The sequence below is a fragment of the Anneissia japonica genome, unplaced genomic scaffold (assembly GCF_011630105.1).
Source record: "Anneissia japonica isolate Jap-2015-1 unplaced genomic scaffold, ASM1163010v1 scaffold284931_len208951_cov167, whole genome shotgun sequence".
NCBI lineage: Eukaryota > Metazoa > Echinodermata > Crinoidea > Comatulida > Comatulidae > Anneissia > Anneissia japonica.
Genome location: NW_022703742.1, coordinates 56,144 through 78,399, shown reverse-complemented (window position 1 = coordinate 78,399; position 22,256 = coordinate 56,144). Strand labels below are relative to the sequence as shown.

The 22,256-nt window shown below is 36.8% G+C and overlaps 2 protein-coding genes across 2 annotated transcripts in view; both read right to left on the bottom strand.

The window, feature by feature from the left end:
- Positions 1–5,406: 5,406 nt before the first annotated feature.
- Positions 5,407–6,162, bottom strand: LOC117104530. The gene has a single exon (XM_033245386.1). The coding sequence runs from the start codon at positions 6,160–6,162 to the stop codon at positions 5,407–5,409; it is 756 nt and encodes a 251-aa protein (XP_033101277.1).
- A 726-nt stretch (positions 6,163–6,888) lies between these two features.
- The window catches only part of LOC117104533, a 17,102-nt gene continuing 1,734 nt past the window's right edge, over positions 6,889–22,256 (bottom strand). The window contains exons 3-6 of the mRNA XM_033245389.1: positions 19,905–19,964; positions 11,019–11,185; positions 7,564–9,249; positions 6,889–7,451 (exon numbers count right to left, since the gene is read on the bottom strand). Of these exons, the coding sequence (XP_033101280.1) occupies positions 7,282–7,451; positions 7,564–9,249; positions 11,019–11,185; positions 19,905–19,964 (2,083 nt within the window). The 3' untranslated portion in view covers positions 6,889–7,281. The remainder of the gene's footprint in view (positions 7,452–7,563; positions 9,250–11,018; positions 11,186–19,904; positions 19,965–22,256) is intronic.

The window sequence follows — 22,256 nt, the reverse complement described above, 5'->3', positions numbered from 1 at the left end:
CAGTGAAATGCGGGTGGCTTTATCTCTGTCTCTTATACACATCTAGATGTGTATAAGAGACCAATATCACCTAGAGCCCCACTTTCTTCCCCTACTGGATCCGCCACTGGGTGATTGTGAGGTATCACATTACAACCCGGCCACCACACCACACACTAGGTCCTGGATATGCTTTTCCATAGTGTCAGTACAGTTTTGTTGATTAAGAGATGGAATAAATATATATTAAATTTGGGCAGGGCGTGGGGGTGTGTTACGGGTACTGGTAGGGGTAAGGTTGGGGAAAGCATATATGTCGGGGTCTGGAAACACAGCATCTTATATATTAGGGTTTTTTCTGTAGCAACATGGAGTCGGTATATGGTAGCCTACTTACCTTTTAAAAGCCTGTATTAGATTTTGATATGGCATGTGGAGGGTGGGGGAGTTGTGCATGTACAAAGGGGAGCGGAGGAAAGATCTGTACCCTAAAGTTTATTTTTCAGTGTAAAATGTCCTTTTTTTTCCTTTTTCTGACTGTAGACCTAATTAGATTGTAATATATAAACGATGTAGTAGCTAGGGTCATGTCTGGGAATTAGTGTGTGGCGGAAGGATATGGTGAGCATTGAGAAGGAAAGAGTATAACTTGAGGTTATACTCAAGTTATCAATGTAAACGTCATATCAGATTTTGTTTCCTGTACTGTCATACGTTACATTTAGAAGTTTAGTCAGTGAATTAAAGATGGGAATTGTGGGATAGGGGGTGGGGTAATTTGTTAAGGTCTTACATCAACTTCACAATGTCATATATTTAGGATGTTTTGCCAATGCATTAAGATGGGAACATGGCTAGGTGGTGAGGGTAATTTGTAGGGGGTTTACTTCACCTTCGAAACCCGATATTAGATAGGATTTAGGTGTTTTGTGATGTACACCGACAGTACTCGGCCTATAATATGCTTAGAAAGAAAATTACATTCCGATTCAGATTCATTTATTCGTCATATAAAGGCAATATGAAATTATTTCTACGTATGTGTTAGCCTCAAGATGAGAGATTTTGCTTAGCTAACTTAAAATGAACGATTCCGTTGTCCTTTTCTGCGAGTACTGTGCGCATTCGTTTCTGCGACTACGTTGTTCATTTCCGCGTGTAGGTTGTTCGTTTCTGTGAGTAGGCTGTTTGTTTCTGCGCGCAGGTTGTTCGTTTTTGTAAGTAGGTTGTTCGGTTCTGCGAGTAGGTTGTTCGTTTCTGCGAGTAGGTGTTTGTTTGTTTGTAACTGTAATTTTGGTGGCGATTGCCTTCCAAAGGCGTAGTCAAAACGAAAAATGCCTAGTATCCCTTCGGTTTCTAATTGTATCAATTTATCAGAAACTTTACTCCTTAAGGCCTATTGTAGTCGTCGCACACGTCGTCGAACTGTCTTTCAGTTTATGAATGAAACCTTTAATGTGACTTAATCCAGAAGCAAATGTTAGGAAAAAACATACTCTTAACATCATATTCCTCCTTAACAATGGTAACTAAGCATGACAATGTTACCTGTAAGCCTAGAACATGAATCACAATTTTACCAATTAAAGATGTTCCTGTCTGAACTACATTGATTGTAAAATGCATGTATTTAGATTTATACGTTAGCTTAGTTTGAAAACACCCTATAACTTCTACAGTACTATTTGTATAGGTTGACATTTTGTATGCTACTTACGCTTAAAGCTTCTGGTAAAAATGCATTTCATACCATTTTCACATTCTTCACCTGAATGTTGCAAAATAATATTCTTTTTTTCGAGTCTGGTCTGGTACTGTTTCGCATATCAATACTTGTACCTACTCAGTCTCTGAAAATTGTGTTATCATTAATCTGCTCTACTTTTCTGACTTTTTTTTTTTGCAATTGGTCACTTCTGGACTGGACATTTGTTGGTTACACATTCGCTTATAATGTCCCTTTTCCCGCAAGCATGACATTCTTACGATAGTGCTGGACATGAAGAACCATTTGCAAGATGATATGATGATCAACAACGGAAACATTTTGACTGCATTTTAACAACCTTGTAACATTTCACGTAGTGTCTGAAATACGGGAACATACAGCACTCTTATAGTGCACAGCCATCGATTTTGCGTCCCGTGCAGCCTGTTCCGTCTGCAGTGAAATGCGGGTGGCTTTATCTAGTGTCAAACCAGTCTCAAGTAACAATCGTTTACGCAGAGTTAGTCTTTTTAACAACTTGATCTCGAATCATTTTATCATGAAATGTAGTAAATTTACAGGTACTTGCCAATTCTTTTAACATAACTACGTAAGATTCGATCGACTCACCAGGCAATTGGCCACTCTGTCGAAACATGTAGCACTTTGCCACCACGTTCACCAGGTAGAAAATGACGATCTAGTGCTATCAAAGCACTCTTGAATTTATCGTGCTGTTCAGCAACTACATCATCACCACTACCACCCGCGGCCTGAGCCTCTTTCAGTGGTTGGAGATACGTCTGCGTCCAAAGTGTAAAATATCCGATGCCCTTCAGCACCCAGGAATGTAACAGTAAAACCTTTCGTCGTGCTGAAGGGGCCGTATCGAGATCGCACGCAAGTAATCAATTTCCGAGCAGTTCATTCCATTGCTGCCGTTTAATTGTAGGCTCGCCAGGATGGGCTAGAAATACTGGTTGACCAGCTATATTCTTCATTTTTACGAAAAGTTGTATGGCTTCTTATAAATGATATTTACCTTGTCGCCATCTGTTATGTCTGAACATTGGACGCAAATAACAGAATCAACACTGAGTTTGTATCAACAACTCCATCTTTATTCATTTATTCTCTCTCTACCTACCTCACTAATCTCTAACTCTTCTCATGAACATCGTTTTACGAACACTAAACACCTTTTCACTAAACAATAAATATCGGCTATTAATGATGAAATAATCTCTCTTCAACAATGTGATATGCTATTAACAGGATATCTAACTATATATTGTGACAACAATAATAACACGTTTAACACAGTAATCGCCATTACTGAAGTGCTGTCTTTATTCAACTCTAGAGGACAGCATGTCTGCTATTAAACATTACATCTCTCCCTTTCTTTAGTTTGCTATTGCAGGTCAATTGAGTATGTTGTTTTTTTTTCTTTTTTTTTCTTTTAACTATCAACACAATAAAACTCAAAAGAGATGCTAAAACTTTCCTTTGGCTAAGATCATTTACCTTCTGTATTATAATATTTTTTTCCCAATAAATTGCAACTACATTGAAAACTGAGCTTAGGTGTTATGTGTTTACTTTATCCATGGTGATATAGTCTGTTCACTTCAATTTCTGTACACTATAATGAATTGTTATAGTACCTTATTGAAACTCAATGGTCAAATGTTTCTAACACTAATAACACTAACACTAACAAATAATTTTATATATTTTTATGAACTCAATAACTTCAAATAATATTTTACTTCAGTAATATCAGATTCTTCAGCTTTTCTCTTCTTGTCCGCGTTTGCTTTAATTTGTCGTTTTTGCTTTTCATCTTGCGTTCTCATTTGCTTTGGGTCAAATATAGGCTGACTGACTTCCGACATGGGAAATTTTGCTCGAATTGGCCTTCCAAATAACGTAGTCGCTGGTTGAACTTTGGTCGTACTGTGCGGAGTAATTCGATAATTGCGAAGAAATGCATGCATCTCTTTCTGCCAATCGGTAGTAGTATAGTAGCACCTTGTTGAACGTTTTAACAAATCGTTCAGCTTCACCGTTCGCTTCTGGCCATAACGAAGTCACCTTTCTGTGTTTGAAACCAAAATTCAGAGCAGACCGCTGAAAGTCATTCCCATTAAAAGGAGGACCATTGTCTGTTTTGACAATTGAAGGTATCCCAAACATAGCAAATACCTTGTCCAACCTCGGTATTACCACTTTTGCAGAAGTGGAATGGACTATTTCTACAACTGGATAGCGCGAGTAATCATCTACTATAATCAAAACATATTTAGAGCCTATCTCTGCAAAGTCCAAAGCTTATTTCTTGCCACGGTGCTTTGGATAGCTCAGTCATACGTAGTGGTTCCCTTGGTTTCGAAGCTGTGGCAATCTGACACATTCAACACACTTTTTGACGGTATTTTCACACAATATGTCCATTTTCGGAAACCATATCTTATCACGTAGTAACAGCTTAGTTTTAATGATTCCCTGATGACCCTCGTGCGCTAATGCAACAACACGATCCGTAAGCCACTCTGGAATAACGATTCTATGACCGCGTAATATGATATCATTGACAAGTGTTAATTCGTCTCTGTCATCAGTCCATGCACCATGCGACTGTGTCAATATAGCGTGCTTGACTGCTTGTAATACATTATCTGTACTTGTCGCTTTCGCTACCTTATCAATGGATAATGCATACTGGCATAGACGAGTTAAGTGTATATACAGCCTGACGGTCACCTGAACGGCTTACAAAGTCATCAGTGTTGTCAATATCATGTGCCTCCACATATCTAGACACATAGTCAGCAGGATTGTCTTTTCTTTTTTCATAATATACCACAAAGTCGAAGTCTCCAATTCTCGATTCTGATTGATGCTTCTGATCTCGCATTGTTGAATATTGCCAACAGTGGTTTATAGTCTGTGACAATTGCGAACTGCTTACCAAGCACATACATGCGAAAATGTCGACACGCCAATGCTATCGCCAAAGCTTCGCGTTCAATTTGCGAATAACGCGTTTCGACTTTAGATAATGTTTTGCTGCCATATGCAACGACGTGACCTTCTTGTGTCAATACGGCGCCCAATGCATGTGGACTTGCATCAACAAATATAGTTGTGGCTTTATTTGGATCAAAATAAGACATAACAGTGTCTGTTGTTAATCGAACTTTCAACTCATCCAACGCTTTCTGTTGAGCTTCTCCCCACTCAAATACAGCATTTTTCTTTATGAGCTTTAACATAGGTGCAACTAACTCTGCATATCCTGGGATGAAACGAGAAACATAATTACTCATGCCTAGTAGACTACGGCATTCACTCGCACTCTCAGGTGGTTTCGCAAACTGAATTACTTTGACCTTGTTGGGATCGGATGTCATACCATTTGCACAGACCACCATTCCAAAGAATTCAATTTTCGAATCTCTTGAGCAATTTGTCCAACGATATATTGTGACTGGCCATATCTTTACCATACACAATTATGTCATCACTAATATTCTTTACATTCGGAATATCAGCTATTGTGGACGCTATCACATTTTGAAACTTCTCTGCTGCTGCATTTATTCCAAAGCTTAATCTTTTATATCTTTATTAAGCCTTTGTGTGTCGAAAATGTTGTGATGTATCGCGATGATTCATGAAGTAGGAGCTGATGATACCCATAATTCAAATCAATCTTACTGAAGACAGTCGCACCATTTAAATCGTGTTATTACTTCATCAATAGTGGGCATCAGATGTCGTTCGCGTGAAATGGCCTTGTTGGCTGCGCGCATGTCTACACATAAGCGCATACCTCCAGGTTGCTTGGGTTTCGAAACTAACACTATCGGGTTGATCCATGGGGTAGGACCAGTGACAGGTTCAATTATGTCTTGGTCTAACAAATAATCTAAACATTCACTTAGGTTTTTTCTTTGGTGAAAAGGAATTCGTCTGTGTGTCGTCTGACGTACTGGCAGAACATTTTCATCAATGTGCAATTTTACAGAGGTATTTTTCATTTTACCTAATCCAACAAACAAATTTGGATATTTCTGATACACATCATCTGCTGTCATTTCATACACAATGTGTAATATGCCTAAATCACATGATGTTTCATGACTCAATATTTGACCAGCTGTACCCTCAACCACAATAAACTCACTCTTAATTAGTTTATCTTTGTACTTTAGGTTAACATCAAATTTACCTATGACAGGTAATGGTTTAGAGGCATTAAATGCAAACAACTGTTTGGAACATGGCTTTAAGTTGGCCTTTACTAAACGTGCTGTATTACTATTCATCACATGTACAGTCGAACCTGTGTCCACCAACACTTTACACCTTTGACCATTGACTAGAACACTAACTTCAGGTCTGTTTTTCTTTGATTTATTATTAACTACAGTGAACATATAGCCGCACGCATGTCTACATATAGCCATCATCAGAATCATCTGAGGAATCAATATCCTGTGTTTCTCTAACAGTATGACCTTTGACCTTATTACCTTGTTTATTACGAAATTTCCTGGCATAGTGCCCAACTTTCTTACAATGCGCACATTTACGCCCACTAGCAGGACACTGTCCAGCATGTGGCCAGGTACCCCCACAGCGGTAACACTAAGATTTCACAGTAGTAGTAGTTGGCCTATGGCTAGATTCAGCACTCTTCATTTTACTACTACTTGCATTACTAGAGTTAAAATTTCTATCTTTATTATTTACATGAGTAGGCCTAGACTTATGTTTTACAAATCTCACACCTTCTTCGATGCCTGTTGCATGCTGCTCGATAATTTCCAATACTCGTCCTTCGTCGAGTAGAGCTTCAAGCGACATATCTGGTGTTTTTAGTGCTTTGCGGCGCAGTCGTTGTGACCCACAACACTGAATAATTTTCGAAACCCAAGCAACCTGGAGGTATGCGCTTATGTGTAGACATGCGCGCAGCCAACAATGTTGGCGGCAACGAAAAAATGTTCTAACTTTTCAACCACTTCTCCCAACCTTTTGGCGGTGTTACCCTCTCCATGCACTTCGAAACTATCAAAGTGTGGGATTAACTTGTGGCCATCATCTTCGTCGCCAATGTGATATGCTATTAACAGGATATCTAACTATATATTGTGACAACAATAATAACACGTTTAACACTGTAATCGCCATTACTGAAGTGCTGTCTTTATTCAACTCTAGAGGGCAGCATGTCTGCTATTAAACATTACAAGCAAGATATTGCTTTTTAAGAAGCGATTAGACAATTATATTCTAAATATATAGGAAAGGCTCAATTTTACTTTAAAATATACTTCAAAAACGGAAAACCACTATCGTATTGATAATACGCTATATTTACATTGTTGATGTAAAAGAAATGTGTTGATGTAAAAGAAAAAAAATTATAATATTTTTATGCAAAGTTGAATCATCTACTTCAAAGTAAATCAAATAAAATAAAATATGCAATTATTTTCCATACAATACATGAATACAGTAAATAAGAATGCAAATTGAAACAAATACATTGTACTACTTCAGTGATTATACTAGGCCTACTACTAATTATGAATCGTTGGATTGTAGGTTGATAAGGAATTGAAGTCTGCCTGCAATATCGCAGAAAGTTCATTCTCATTATCATCGGTGTCTTCAACGTTGGTGCTAGAAAGCTCTTGTGAATCAATCCATTTTCCCCAGATGCTTTCCTTGATTTTTTTCAGTAGGTCAACTGTAATTGTTTAAAAAAACAGAACACTGAATTTATTATGAATGTATTCTCAATTGCATGATTTAGTATTTATAGAAGATTTTGATCAAGGTAAAAGAAATTGAAATCTTACCAAAAACAACAAACACAATGGAAAGGTTGAGCACCAAAAGAATAAATGGTGTAATGTCATGAAGGACAAGTATAGTCTCGTCTACAGTGTATACGGACTCTCCGATGTCAACAATTGCACCAACTGATAAGTTGACTATAATGAAGACAAGTGTCAGTAGCTGAAACCTCTGATCTGATTTAGCCTTCATTGGTTCTAGATACAGATGCAATGCTATAAGAATAACGGTAATAAAGAGGGAATATGACATGCTGGAGGTTTGGTCGTCTTTGAAGTTGGCGATGAGAGCGAGTATAGCTTTATTATACATATCAATTACTTCCCAGTACCAAAACTTGTTGCTGTATTGCTTGCAGAAGAACCTCATTCCCATTGTTCCTGGTCGTTCGTCTTGTCGACCTGCCATTTCATGACGTTTGTATCTGCGATACAATACCAGGATGATAGCAAGAGGAAAACCAATTACATACACCAAAGAACCATAAGCAATATTCTTGTTGGTCTCATACGTTAAACCACCGTCTTCATGAAGGTCAATGGAGTAGTCAGAAGTTAGAACTTGTATTGTATATTCACCATTCGCGGTGACATTAACCGTACGGACAGACCACGGTCCGATTGCCATGATGCTTGAGCAAGTATTTGCGTAAGTCATATACAGCAACATCATTGTAACCGACAAAAAGTTGTCTGTTAAGTAATGTATGGAGTTTTGATGCTTGTACTTTCTGTAGATGTACCAGATGAAGAAAATAATAGATGTCGACACGATAATAAAGAATGGTGTTGCGATGGCAATATACAAATATGTGTAAGCATTCCAAAAACCTCGAAATATACACCTCGGGCTGAGGACATTGATATACCGTACAATATCGAGATACTGGAGAATTTGTCCAACAGATTGAAACGATTCTGGCCAACGAATTTCATTAACTGCAGATAGTATACCTAAAACTTGGTAAAAATTGATGGCGATTTTTAAGTGAATCACAAGAGAGTCGTTTCGTATCTTGGCGCCTGTCCTTGTTCGTTTATCTAGTCTCCACACACCGTAAGCAAGACCTATGAATGCTAATAGTACCAAAAGCATCACAGTGATTATTATTTTAAAATCTTGACATTTGTGACATTCGTCGAATAATTCATAATAGTCGGCACTGCACTCGGCACACAACCAAGAAGAATAACCCTTAGAGCAGCTTGCTTCAATACCTCCACCACGACAACTCTCAAATCGTGGACACAAATGGACTGCAGGGAGAAATCCTTTATATTCGTCTAAAATGTTAGGTGTATAATAGAATATAATATGAGAGGCATTTAAATTGTTAACAAACTGGTTGTACTCGTCAAAACTACCAGGATATCCTGTACCAGTATAACCTGTAAAATTCCACGACCACCAGTAGCCTGTCCTCAATTTCTGGTAACCACCTGTGCAATCGACACCGTCTGGACACGGATAACACGCACCATAACGGTATGTGCGGTGGAAGTTTTCTAGGCATTGACACGCATCAAGAGCTGCCCTGTTATCTGTATCGGTTCCAGTAGGACATGATTGACAATCAAAAATCGAAGCAGCTCCAAAACGAGGAGAAAATGTTCCAATTGGGCACCGTTTACAGTCAGTGTTGTAATTACCGCTTTCGACATATCCACGCTCGTCTTGGTAGAAACCACCTGCAAATATATTAACACAAATGGTTATAATTTTAGATATTGATCATGATGATAATAATACAAACAACAATAATCACAATCTATTTTATATATGTAGTATTATTCAATAACTTACAATTGCAATTAATATCTTTTATATATTAATTATAATTGACTTTCAAGTGCGGGGTGTCATTTTGGCTTTCATTCAACATTTAGAATATCCATAAATCATATAAAGATATTTATAAATAATTTATGTATATCCATAAATCATTAACACCTTAAGGACGTGATAGTGAGATTTTTATTCAACATCCATGGACGTGAGAAGATGATGAATGCAAACATCAATAACACCTTAAATAAGGTGTCAATAAGTTATTTATTCAACATTTTTAGATACCGGTTTTATGGATATCTATAAGTGATGGATATTTAAAAATCATTTATGGATATCAAAAAAAAATAATAATATTAATATCGATTTACTTTAATAATGTTTTTCAAGGGAGTTTTCTAAATGTTTAAAAAATAGTACGCGAAGTAAATACAACCTTTTTTACACATAGGGCTATTTAATTTTATGTGTGCAATGGAGGTTTCCGAACTAAAAATAAAATCTTACCAAATGGTCTCAAATTAACTGTTTTTGCAGGTCAATTTTCGCGCGGTTTAGAGAGCGGCACCGTATCAATCGTCAAATAGCCCCAGTGTACACATTCTGTAGGCATTACTACTGGCATATAAAATTGTGTACAATATTATTTCCATCCCTTGTACATTAAAGGACAATTGCATCCAATGTGCTCATGAGCACCGTACTCTAGGTAATCGGCTCCATATTATCGGAAATAATCGTCGTAATTTGGCTTACACTATGAAGTGACAGCATACAATGGTCATTTCCGTACCCGACCCGCCCCGGGTTTTATTCGTAAATATTTTGCACTTATTGCATGAATATATTTGATTTTTGCTGTACTCCGAGGTCACCCAGACATGGTAACATCCAACTGACTGAACACCATTTCCGGTCCCAAACAAATAGGACACTCTACAGAACACATGCAAGTGCCCCTCCTAGTTCCGATACCTCTAAGTTACTGGTACTCAATATTCTACGGGCTTTTGATTCTGTTCATTGTTGCTTTTTAAGTTATTTCATTTCTTTTCAATCAAAGATTATTTTGTATATTGGATTGACAACTGTCTCAGTCATAAGTCGTAATTACGTAATTCCTGTGTTTTAAATAGTCAATTCACCCCACACCCCCACCCCACCCCCCGCCCATTTAACCATTATGAATACGTTAATTTTATTTTATCACAACAGGCACAAAAGAATAAACACATTGTATTGGAATTTTAAATAAAACTTTTTGAAAGTAGGTATTTAATAGAATATTTTACTGGCCCTAGTAACTGTTACTCCAATTTGTATAAATCAACATTTTCAATGTTTACCTTAGTCATGGGTTGATTTGCTTATTTTGAAGACATAAAAAGTACTTTCATAATATGGAATCTCTTATTCAGAGGACATATTTTTTGGTCTAATAGTTGTCTCTTTGTTGTCAACATTTCTAGTGTATCTCCAGTAATTTAGTTTGTACCATTGTATAAAGAGCGCAAATTCAATTTAACTGTTCCATTGTAAAAGCAGTAACGGCAAAAGTTTAGAATAGCAAAAGAACGATATAAAAGCCATTTTAAATATTTATAAAATAAACATGAAATTTAGCATGATGCTCTTTGCCAGTAAACGAACAACTTTAATAAATCAGTACCTGGTGGGCAAGGGCTACAACCATCTTTCGAGAGTAGTCCGTAAAATCCGAGAGGGCAAGGTTCACATATATCTGTTGTTTCGTTACACGTCATTCCAAACATATCCCCCATAATGCTAAAATAGACATCATCAAATGTGATTTTTGATTTTTGAGTTATACACGTCCTGTAATAAAAAGACATTTGTGCAAGTAATGTTAATATTATACACGTAAGAGCCTATTATATCGAAACTTTGTCAAAATAAGAAACGATATAATAGCAATCATCATTATTACTACGATTATTATTATTATTATTATTATTATTATTATTATTATTATTATTTATTATTATTATTATGCCTATTATTATTATTAATACGATTATTATTATTATTATTATTATTACCATCAATACGATTATTATTATTATTATTATTAATAATAATCTTATTGCTATGGCCTAATTATTGTATAACTGTTTCTATTTTCCGTTCGTCTCTTTATGTTAATATTACTTTTTTGCATTCAGTGTATATTGTTCCATAAAACGTCGCTTATATGGAACAATATACTTAAGCAGTTCACACAATGGAGCAGTACGAGAAGGTACAGCTTGTTTTATGGAGCGTTAGCTAACATGTTATGGTACCGTATAAGTGTAGCGTGTTTGGTGCATTAGCACATATTAAGAGGAACAGTTCCTCAACGTTTAAGTCCTTGGATAATAGTGGTGCATTAGCACATAAAGAGGAACGGAGGTCTTTCAGTGTTTAAGTCCTTGGATAATTGTGGTGCGTTAGCACATAATATGAGCAATAGCTCAGATAGCATAAAGTCTGTGAATTATTGCGTGGCTAGTGGCTGTTCAATTGCCGGTAAGCGTATTAACCAGGGAACAGTTAATTTAACTGTTTCCTGGTACTTACACAATTGTTGGAGCCAGAGTAATCTGTGAGTAGTCCTAATTTAGTATAGTTGTGTAATGTACCATATTATGCCATGTTCTGTTATATTATTGTCATGTTATATTTATGTTTTGCTGGTCTATGTTATAATTGTAATAAGATGAAAACCTTTGATGAACACTAATATTCAGATTTATTCAACGCTAAATCTCCGAAGTAACAATTCAATCAAGATGGCGTATATCGTACCACCCCAACTTGCACGCTGAACGCGAGCGCATAGCAGCAAGTGAAAAGAGTGCTTAACTATAGAAAGCGTAATATCGTTACACCTTTCCTTTTTTCCTATTCCGACGGTAACATCTCTGTCATGATTTGGTAGGAACGAATACCAGTTGGCTTTTGCACTTAATATCTCGTGCTTGCTTAAAGGGTATCGTTTCACCATTGTGAAGAGGAGACAGATTAGTGGCACCTCTGTTGTAGTATTACGCTTGTTTTTGTCGATTCTTCCATTTGTTGACGCTCATATCCTGTATGATCTGCGGCTGAAGTAGATCATTGGTAATTGGTATGTTAGTCTTTGTTCTTCTAACAACCAAGCGTTGTGCTGGTGAGCTGTTAAGACCTTCTGTGGGCGTATTTCGCCTAATGAAAATGTTTAAGTAGAAATCTTCATGATCTTTCTTTGCCTTATTCATTAAACGCTTGCGAGATTTACAGCATTTTCCACTTTACCATTGCTCTGTGGATAGTCTGGTGAGCTTGTCGTTAAGTTAAGTTTGTAGCTCTTGGCGAATTTCGCTAACTGTTGTGAATTTTACGGTGGTCCATTGTCCGATTGAACGATATCTAGGATTCCATGGTTGAAGAAACGTTTCCATGTAGGTTCTCAATCTCTAAGTAGTCCGAGTAGTAGTCTACTGTACGTAAGTAGTCTTTCCCATCCAGTGTGAATATATCACATCAAATTTTACCCCACAGTCACTGAAGATAGTCGTGACTAATTAATGGCTCTTTCCGTTGGCTCGATTGAAAAGTATTGCATGTTTCACACTGTGATATGTAATCTTTTATGTCGCTGTTTAATCCAGGCCAGTAAACATACTCTATGGCACGTAAAAGTTTGCTTTCTACCTACCTGTGTATGCTGCATGAAGTCGCTGACGAATTTCAGATCTCAAGGTCTTTGGAATTACACAGCGTTGACCTTTAAAAACGTTGCCGTCCTGCGTTGCAAGTTCGTCGCGAATTTTGAAGTTAGCTGGATATTCGCATGTCAAGTCTGGCCATCTGTCGTGAATTTGATGAATGACTAATTGCAGTCTTAAGCCATTAGTGGTGGCTTATTGTAATTCTGTGCGCCCATGTTTGGATATTGAGAGAAAATCGTCGATGTGAATGCTTTCAACTGCTTCTGCAGTGGGTGACCTCTCCATATCGTCGATGTATGCACACGAGAGTGTGTCTGCCAAATACATTTCTTTACCTGGTTTGTACTTGATTTCAACGTCATAGTGATTAGGCCTAATGAGCAACACTTGAGCCAAGCAGTACTTTCTCGATTTGAAAGTATCGGGTTTCCATTGATGTGAGTGCACGGCTCGCATACGTAATCAGTCGTCCCTCCTGCATAAGAACGAAAGCTAACCCTTTGCTTGAAGCGTCAACTTGGCCCTCTGTAGCAAGTTTAGGGTCAAAGTATTTCAGTACTGGGGATTGAGTTTGCTTAATAGCTCTGAATGCTTTTCTTGTTCAGTTTTCCAGTTCCAGTTAGCGTCTTTGCGAGTAATACATCGCAAAAGTTCGCTGATATCGGACAGATCTGGTAGGAATTTCACGAGGTACTTTGTCATGCCAACCAATCTTTGAATACTTACGACATCATGTGGTTGTAGCATTTTGTTAATTACAGCCACATTGCTTGGATCAAATTTGAGTCCGTCGCTAGATAGAACACGTCTTATATTCACTTGGCTACGCTTGTACTCCAACTTGTCGTAGTTTACTTTGATATCGCGTTTTTAACATCGTTGCATGAATTTTCTGAATTAGTTTGATATCGCGTTCTTAACATCTTTGCATGAATTTGCTGAATAATCGCGATTCGCTTCATCGAGTGTGTCATCGCGTCCAGTGATGTCACACTCGAGATGTCATCGGCAATTATGAAAAAATCCATCTAAACCTTCTAAATTTTGGTCTAGTTTCTGTTGTTGGAAAATCTCAGGGGGCATTCTGTTGTATATCGGCCCCAAGGCGTCTGGAAAGTCGTGAGGTAAGATGACTGTGTCTAGTTCGCACTCTAGGAATCCATCTTTTCAATCTGCTTTAGTAAGACCTTCACGTTCGACATGTGGCAAAATGTCGTCGATCACAGGAAGCGGATATTGTCCACGTTTAAAAGCAGTGTTTAAATGTTGGGGATCAATAAATATTCTGATTTTCCCATTCGATTTGTGAACAACGACTAGTGACAATACCCAGTCTGTTGGTTCAATAACCTTTGTAATGATTTGACGTGTTTCCAAACGAGCGAGCTCATCCTTGAGCGTTTGTTTCATCGCTACTGGAATGCGTAGCAGCGGCATTGCCGTTGGTGTGGCAGTCTCGTTTGTTTGGAGGTAGACAGTTCCCGACATGTGTCCAAGTCCATTAAATACTTAAATGCAAATATTTTACATCTTCCGTCGTTGTTATAGTAGGAGTTTGCTGTATTGCTGCTAAGATCTCGTGCTGAACATTTATCAGTTGAGGTTCTTGAGCACTGCGTGATCCAATCAATGGTGTACTTTGGCCCTCGATTATCACAAAAGGCACAGTGTATTTTCTATTGTTCTTAGGATTTATCATATAGTGAGAGCGTCTTTTTTTACTCTTCTATCTTTAAGTCCTTAAATAAATATTTACATGGTAGACCGTTGCATGTTGCACCACAGTCTACCTGCATTTAACTTTTTGATTGTTAATCAGGAAAGTTGCCATGATCTTATTTGGAATTGATTTGACGTCATTGTCCTCTATTTTACCAATTACATCTATTGTCATGACTTCAAAGCCAGACTCGTCATCACTGTTTTTATATAAGGCATGAACGTTATGCTTACCCGTATGCTTTAATCTATGTTATGGTTTCTGTCTCGACACACTAATTCTGCATTTGTGGGCAAAGTGGTTCTGTTTGCCACAGCTTGAACAGGTTTTGCCATATGGAGGACATTTAGTTTTAGTAAGGTTGTGTGCTTTTCTACAATATCTACAGTTGTTTGTGAAATCTTCGCTCGAGTGATTCTTTTTTCGTTGATCGTGACTTTTGATTAACAGCTTTGACTTCCTCTGAGTCTGTGCTTGTTACATTACAATTTTGTCGCTTCCGCAGCTTTACAAAGCGTAATACATTTGTCTAGAGCATAGAGATAAAATAAGAATACTAGAGCGCAATGTATTCGATGTTTGAAATACGCAGAGCTGTGTGTGTGTGTGTACCATCCAAGATGGCTGTCATAGATTTAGCCAATCAAATTTCGCCTAAGCACTATCATTTGCGCCCTCTATTTACACAGAAAGTTCAGTACAGTCAGTTACCCGTATGTTTGAAACTCGAGCATTGCGGTGTATAGATGTAATGTACACGATTTTAATTTTCATTCCTTGGTACTTTATTTTTTAATAATATGCTCCACTTGGCCTCGTTTTGGCTACGATATCTTGTCAGCACTCTAGTTGTTTAATAGCTCTATGGTCTAGAGTTAGACTTGCTTCCTGTAGTAGTCACTTGCGAAATGTGTTGTCTGATATTCCACATACAATGCAGTCTCGAATAAATCATCGCTGAAATGTCCAAAATCGTATGACGATGCTAGCTCTCTCATTTTGACTACGTAGGGGAGACCGGGGTCAGTTGTTACAGGGGTAGATTGTTACAGTGGTCTTTTCCCCGAATAGGAAAAGTAGAGGGAGGTATAACCGGTGTCATATTATAGGGCGTTGTAAGATCCATCACCGCCGGCCATAGCGTGACGATCCGAATGCCTGACAGGAAATGAAAGTAAAATGTTTGTTTTTATACCCCAAAAATAAATTTGTCATGACAAACCGTTTCTGTAATAGCTTTCCCTCATGTAGATGGATAAAGAAAGTTTATATATTTATGTGAAGCATGGCCATTACCTAACACTTTCATAGGCCACTACCACACATTTCTGCCTACAGGCAGAACTATCTGTGTTTCAATATAAAAATAGCACGTGGGGTAAGTTGTTACGGGTAAGTTGTTACTGTAACAAGGATGGTAACATAGCGAGTGTACCGAAGGAGGCGCACTGTACACGTGCAATCATTGTAAAGAAGAAGAATTGGACATTGACTGTGTTGTTGAGTAGCTAAAATGCATTATTGTTCGGTCTTCCAGTTAACTATAAGGCTAGAATAATAATGTTGTCTCTTGTATACACTTTAAAGCATGTTTGTTTGCATATTTTAAACATTTTATCTAGTTTGTACAATATAACAACTTGCCCCACATGGTGTAACAATATACCCCGGACCAGGGGTAATTTGTTACAGTTGATCTACTTCATTAATTAATTAATGATTAATTAATGGATTGATATATGACAGTTGTAATTGCTTCGTTTTATAACCAATATACTGTTCTTGCATTAGAATCAAAATGGTGTGTTTGTCTCATTCAATAACGTAGTTAAGGAACAATATGTAAATTTGGTAACAACTGACCCCGGTCTCCCCTATGTATCAAAATTATAATATGCTTGTACGCAATTATTAAACTTGTATCTTTCATAAATTATGTTTGTATTTCCTTTGCAATGTTCTTCCAAGAGTGTCAAAATAACTAATTTCTGTCTATCCTCATCGGATTTATATGGAAGGTTGTCATGCATTTCAAGTGCATCTCTACCGATTGCAGTGATGAAGGTTGCAACTCGAGTCTTGTCAGATTTATCATCAATTTCATAGCTGTCCCACATCTGTTAACATTTTTTCCAGTTAGATCTTAAATCACCATTCAACTTTATTGGTGGTGGAAGAGGTATGTGCGCTGGAGTAGTACTAATAGCAGTGGCCATGATAGCTCACTACAAATTATCAATGTCAACCTGTGTAAGGGAACAGCAGAGAGTAATTTTGGTTGGTCAATAATGTACACAATCAAGTTCGAATAATCCAAACGATTAGAAAAATGTTTTGTCAAATGTATTTTCAGTGAATAACTTTTGAACCAGTTTAAATAGTAGTATAGCGTTTACTACATCCAGTGTACTCTACTAATTATAATTAATCTTAGAAATGTAACTGGCCTTTAGAGTCTACTGCTGCGTGAGGTTCGTATTCTGGATAAATACGCACCCTTGCTTGTTTGTCGTATTCCATGTTACGTGCGGACGATGAATTTCCACTATGATGAGTATGAATGACAGCTAGCTAGGCACTGCCACCTATAGAATTGTTTTTGCTTCCGTTTATCTTCGTCTGTAAATTAACTCGACGTATGCTTTAAAGTTCACTTCTGACACCATGTAATAAGAAGATGACAACCTTTGATGAACACTAATATTCGGATTTATTCAACGTTAAATCTCCGAAGTAACAATCCAATCAAAATGGCGTATATCGTACGACCCCAAACTGCAATCTGAACGCGAGCGCATAGCAACAAGTAATAAGAGTGCTTAACTATTCCCGTTACAATAATGTTACATTATTGCTATGTTATGGTATGCTTTGCTATTCTGTATTATGCTGTCAGTTATCATGCTTTTGTGTTATCAGGGAACTGTTAACAGTTAACTGTTCCCTGGTGTTATGGAGTTACATTGTAAATTTCCAGGGCTTCATTCAGGTGAGAAACATAAACCTAGATTCGTCATGGTGAGAGCCGTGCTTATGAATTCGGTGTGGATTAAAAACATTCATATGTGTGAAGATATTCGTTGGGGTGAAGATAATCTCAGAAACGTATAAGAAAACGGACCTCGTTTGGTTGAGAATATTGTGAACGTTTATGTTGATAGCTACATGGAAGTTGTTTCAAATCACAATAGTGCGTAGCGGTATACTCGAGGACTATGTTCTGTTCTAATTGGTGTGACGGAGCGAGAGATTGTAGTTTAAGTACCTACACATGTAAGTTCATAGAAAACATTGTCTTGATTTGTAAGCCAAGGAATATAAGCAGTAGAAATTAGATGCTTAATTTGTTGAATTTTTTACTCGACTCTTGACTCTTTGTGCACCTCCAAGCAAGACGCACTCGGTGCGAATACGGAAATTTATGACATTGGGGCTCATCTGGGACCCCTAAAATTGAGAGCCTATTAATTGGGAAGCTACTAATTCAGAGTCTAATTAATTGAAAGTTTATACAGTGTCAAGAGTCATCAGTATTTCACCACGTTTCCCATTATTTCACGTTATGTATGATTTTAACATGACATATATAGGAATGGTTTATCGATTGATTGTATTGTAATATCTACTAGTTGTATTGTAATACTGGTCGTTTGTGTGGCTTGTACGTAATTGTAACCATGGAGTATGAACGTCTTGGTTAAGTAGGAGAAGAGTTAAACTTAGAGGGGTTAAACTGTTGGCTTTCGTAAAGACGCCACGGACGATATTAAGAAAAAAAGAGGAGAGAGGAGAGAAGTATGGAAAGGAAGATATGGAAAGATATGTGCCTCAGGCAAAATGTGAGCATGAAAGACGCATAAAAGAACTAGAGGTGAAGCATGAAAGCGACAGTGCTGAGGTGATGGATGCTGTTAGTGATAAGAGTTCCTACGCATCTAAAACCTCCTAATATTAGGGAGGGTAAGAATGAAATTGATTCATATCTTATTCGCTTATGAGAGATTTTAAGGCTTTAAAAGAGGCATTGCTTTTCCAATTTCAGTTAACTGAAGAAGGATTCAGGGTCAAGTTTAGATCATCCAGGCTTGAAACTAATGAAACATATGCTCATTTATTTTAAAAAGAATTAGGATTTATTTATGGATTTTGATGGGCCATACTCAGAAGACATACGATGGTATTGCTGAGTAATTTGTAAGGTAAGTAACAGAGAGTTAGTGGTTTTCCTTAAAGAGTGTCATTCGGGAAATATAGCTGAGTTTGTAGATTTGACAGATCGTTATGTGGATGCACATCGTTTTAATTTTGATCGTAAAGTTGTTTCAACCAATATTAGAGAAAACCAGAATCGAAACTAGTAAACCATTTGGACGGAGAAATTGTCAACAATTTGATAAGAAGCCTAGGGGTTAGTCTTGTTAATCATGCGGAAGGATAGGACATATTGCAAGTGAGTCAAGTCCTAGACCCGACCCTCGTTTTCATGATAACAAGTATGTTGCAAATTTACAGATAACTCTAAGGCTTCTGAGACTAGAGTGGAAGCAAAGTTGGAAGTGTTTACACCTTTGGAAGTGGAATATGCTGATGGAACACAAGAAAAAAAGTTAAGCCAAAATGGTGAGTATGAGTTGCCTTTAGTATTGCGTGCACTAGTGGTACCAGGATGATGCCAGCTTGTGATGGATTTGTTGAAGGTCATCGTGTTCTAGTTCTTAGATCAGTTAGTTTTAACTGTACTTCAAAATAAAAATGAGTTACACAATTGTTTTGTCTGATATCTTATATGGTAGATACTTAATTTTATTTATTAAAGTTTTTTCTACATTTTGTATTGATATAGTCCATAAATAGCGTGGTGTTATGCTTTGCATAATGGTGTTTGGTATTATTATTATATATAAAGCTTAGAGGCTTTAAGCACGATGCGCTTCAAAAGACAGACATATTATTATTATCAGTATTATTATTATTATTATTATAATCATATATATATATATATATTATATATATATATATATATATATATATATATATATAAACGTTTACAATAAAAAAAGATGTTGAAATATCCTTCATTATAATTAACTTTAATTCAAAATAAACAGAGTTTATGAGTTACGCAGTTGTTTTGTCCGATATCGTCGACGGTATATAATTCAGATAAGCACATTCCATATACCTGAATCAAATAAATAAAATGAAAAATTATGAAAAACAAATTATTGGAGCAAGGAATGGGGAGTTCCAAAATCACTACAACACATTCCCTGTAAAAATCCACAATGTTGGTTTTGAAAAGAAAATAAGTACGATTATACATGTTACATTTTTGCATAAACAGCAGAAGTTCCCATGTTCGAACTTCCAACGAAAGCCTTCTGAAATATTGTCGATTAATATGCTTAAAATGAGGGAGGATTATAAATATTGTTTAAATGTGTGTGCGTCAAATAATAGTGTTGCATTGGCATACCGTACAGTGCGAAATGAATTGTTTCTAATCGGATTCAAACACCCAACGAAAACCTAAATGGCTAAGTTGATTAAGGCGTCTGCATGGACTGCAGAAGGGCCGGTTCGAATCCCGGTTGGGACAATTTGTTAGCACAGGAAGATTCCCCTTCTATATCGTATATTATTATTATTGTTTTGTTATTGCTATTGTTATTATTATTGATATTGTTTCTTGGAAAATGTTTCCTATCTTTTTGCACTGGGGTTTTCCGCCCGGCACTTTGGTCACTTCCCATGTTTGGAACTGTTCCATGCTTTGTCGAATGCATAGGCTATGTATCAATGATGCGCCTGCTAATAGTTAGTGACAATATAGGATAGGGTGTGCATGTGAGGACCAATTAAAGTGATTTAAGGGCAAACAGTCTATACCAGATAATTCAAAAACAGGTCAATTGATCTTAATGAAAGTTTTGGAATGTTTAACCAAATTACAAGGAAGAAATTATTATGTGTTTGGGACGATCCAGTTTAGGGTGTATATTTGAGGGTCATTTAAACTTTTGAGGTCCCAGACCTAAATATCTCTTTTAAAAAAATCAATGGGTATAATTCCAACTTTCTAGAACAGTTTGTCAAGTTTTTGTAAAGAAATGATCACAATTTTGTGACAATCCGAAGTAGGGTGTGGATGTTAGAACGATTCAATGGAAAACGTCCCAGACCAGATATTAAAAAAAAAACCGGATCAACTGCTGATGTGAATGAAATATTCAGAAAAGTTTAACCAAGTAACAAGAAGGAAATTATTATGTGTTGGGGAAGATTCAATTGAGGGTGTAAATGTGAGGATCATTAACATTTCTAAATTCAACCAGGTTACAAAGAAGAAAATATTGTGTGTTGGGCACAATTCATTTAAGGGTGCAAATGTGAGGGTCACTTAAATTCCTGACGTCCCAGACATAAATATCTCTAGAAAGTGTTTAATGGGTCCAAATGAAACTTTCTGTAATAGTTTTTCAAGGACTAGTAAAGAATTGATTAAATGTTTTTTAAAATCCGGAGTAAGGTGTGGATATGAGAACCATTCTAAGGCAAATGTCCCAGACCAGGTATTTCAAAAACAGGTCAACTGATCCGAATGAAACTTTCGGGAAAGTATAATCAAGTTAAAAGGAAGACTTCGTTATGTTGTGGGGATGATTCAGATTAGGGTGTTAATTTCACAGTCATTTAAATATGTAACGTTACAAAATAGTTTTTTAATGTCAAATAAAAAAAAATCAAATTTTGGTGACGATCCGCAGTAGTGTGTGGATATAAAATTATGTAAATGCAATTTCCAAAGCGTTTAAACCAGCTGCAGCTAGATTTATCTATAAACTACCGTGATATATAAATATATATATATACATATATATATCTGTCTCTTATAAGAAAATCTATAATTATATATATATATATATATTTATTTATTTATATATATAATATATATATATATATATATACATATATATATATGCATGTATGTATATGTGTATGTATATATATGTTACCGACGAAATCTTTGGTAAAAGATAATTACACACTGTTAGGCGCCCCTTCCTATCTTATTCAGTTATGCTCCCAAGCCTGCTGTCGTTCATTTCCATTCACATTTTTCTCCTCTACACTTTCATATTTGCTAGCTGAAGTCTTACGGTTAGCGCTTTTTTAAGGTCGCCGCTCATAGACTCTAGAACTCTCTTTCCATTAATATACGGGAATCTTTTTTCCATTTCCATTATTTATTTGTAGGAGCGGTTGGCGCACCGGTTGTGGCTTGGACTCCCAACCTTGAGGTCGGGGGTTCGAAACTCTGGCTGTGCAAATCGCTTGTGCTCTTCGGCAAGGCACTTTATCTACGGTTGCCTCTCTCCACCCAGGAGTACAAGTGGGTACCTGGTAGGTTCCAACACAACCTGCGCTGATTACTAGCTGCAATTTATGGAATGATAATATAATTTCATTTACT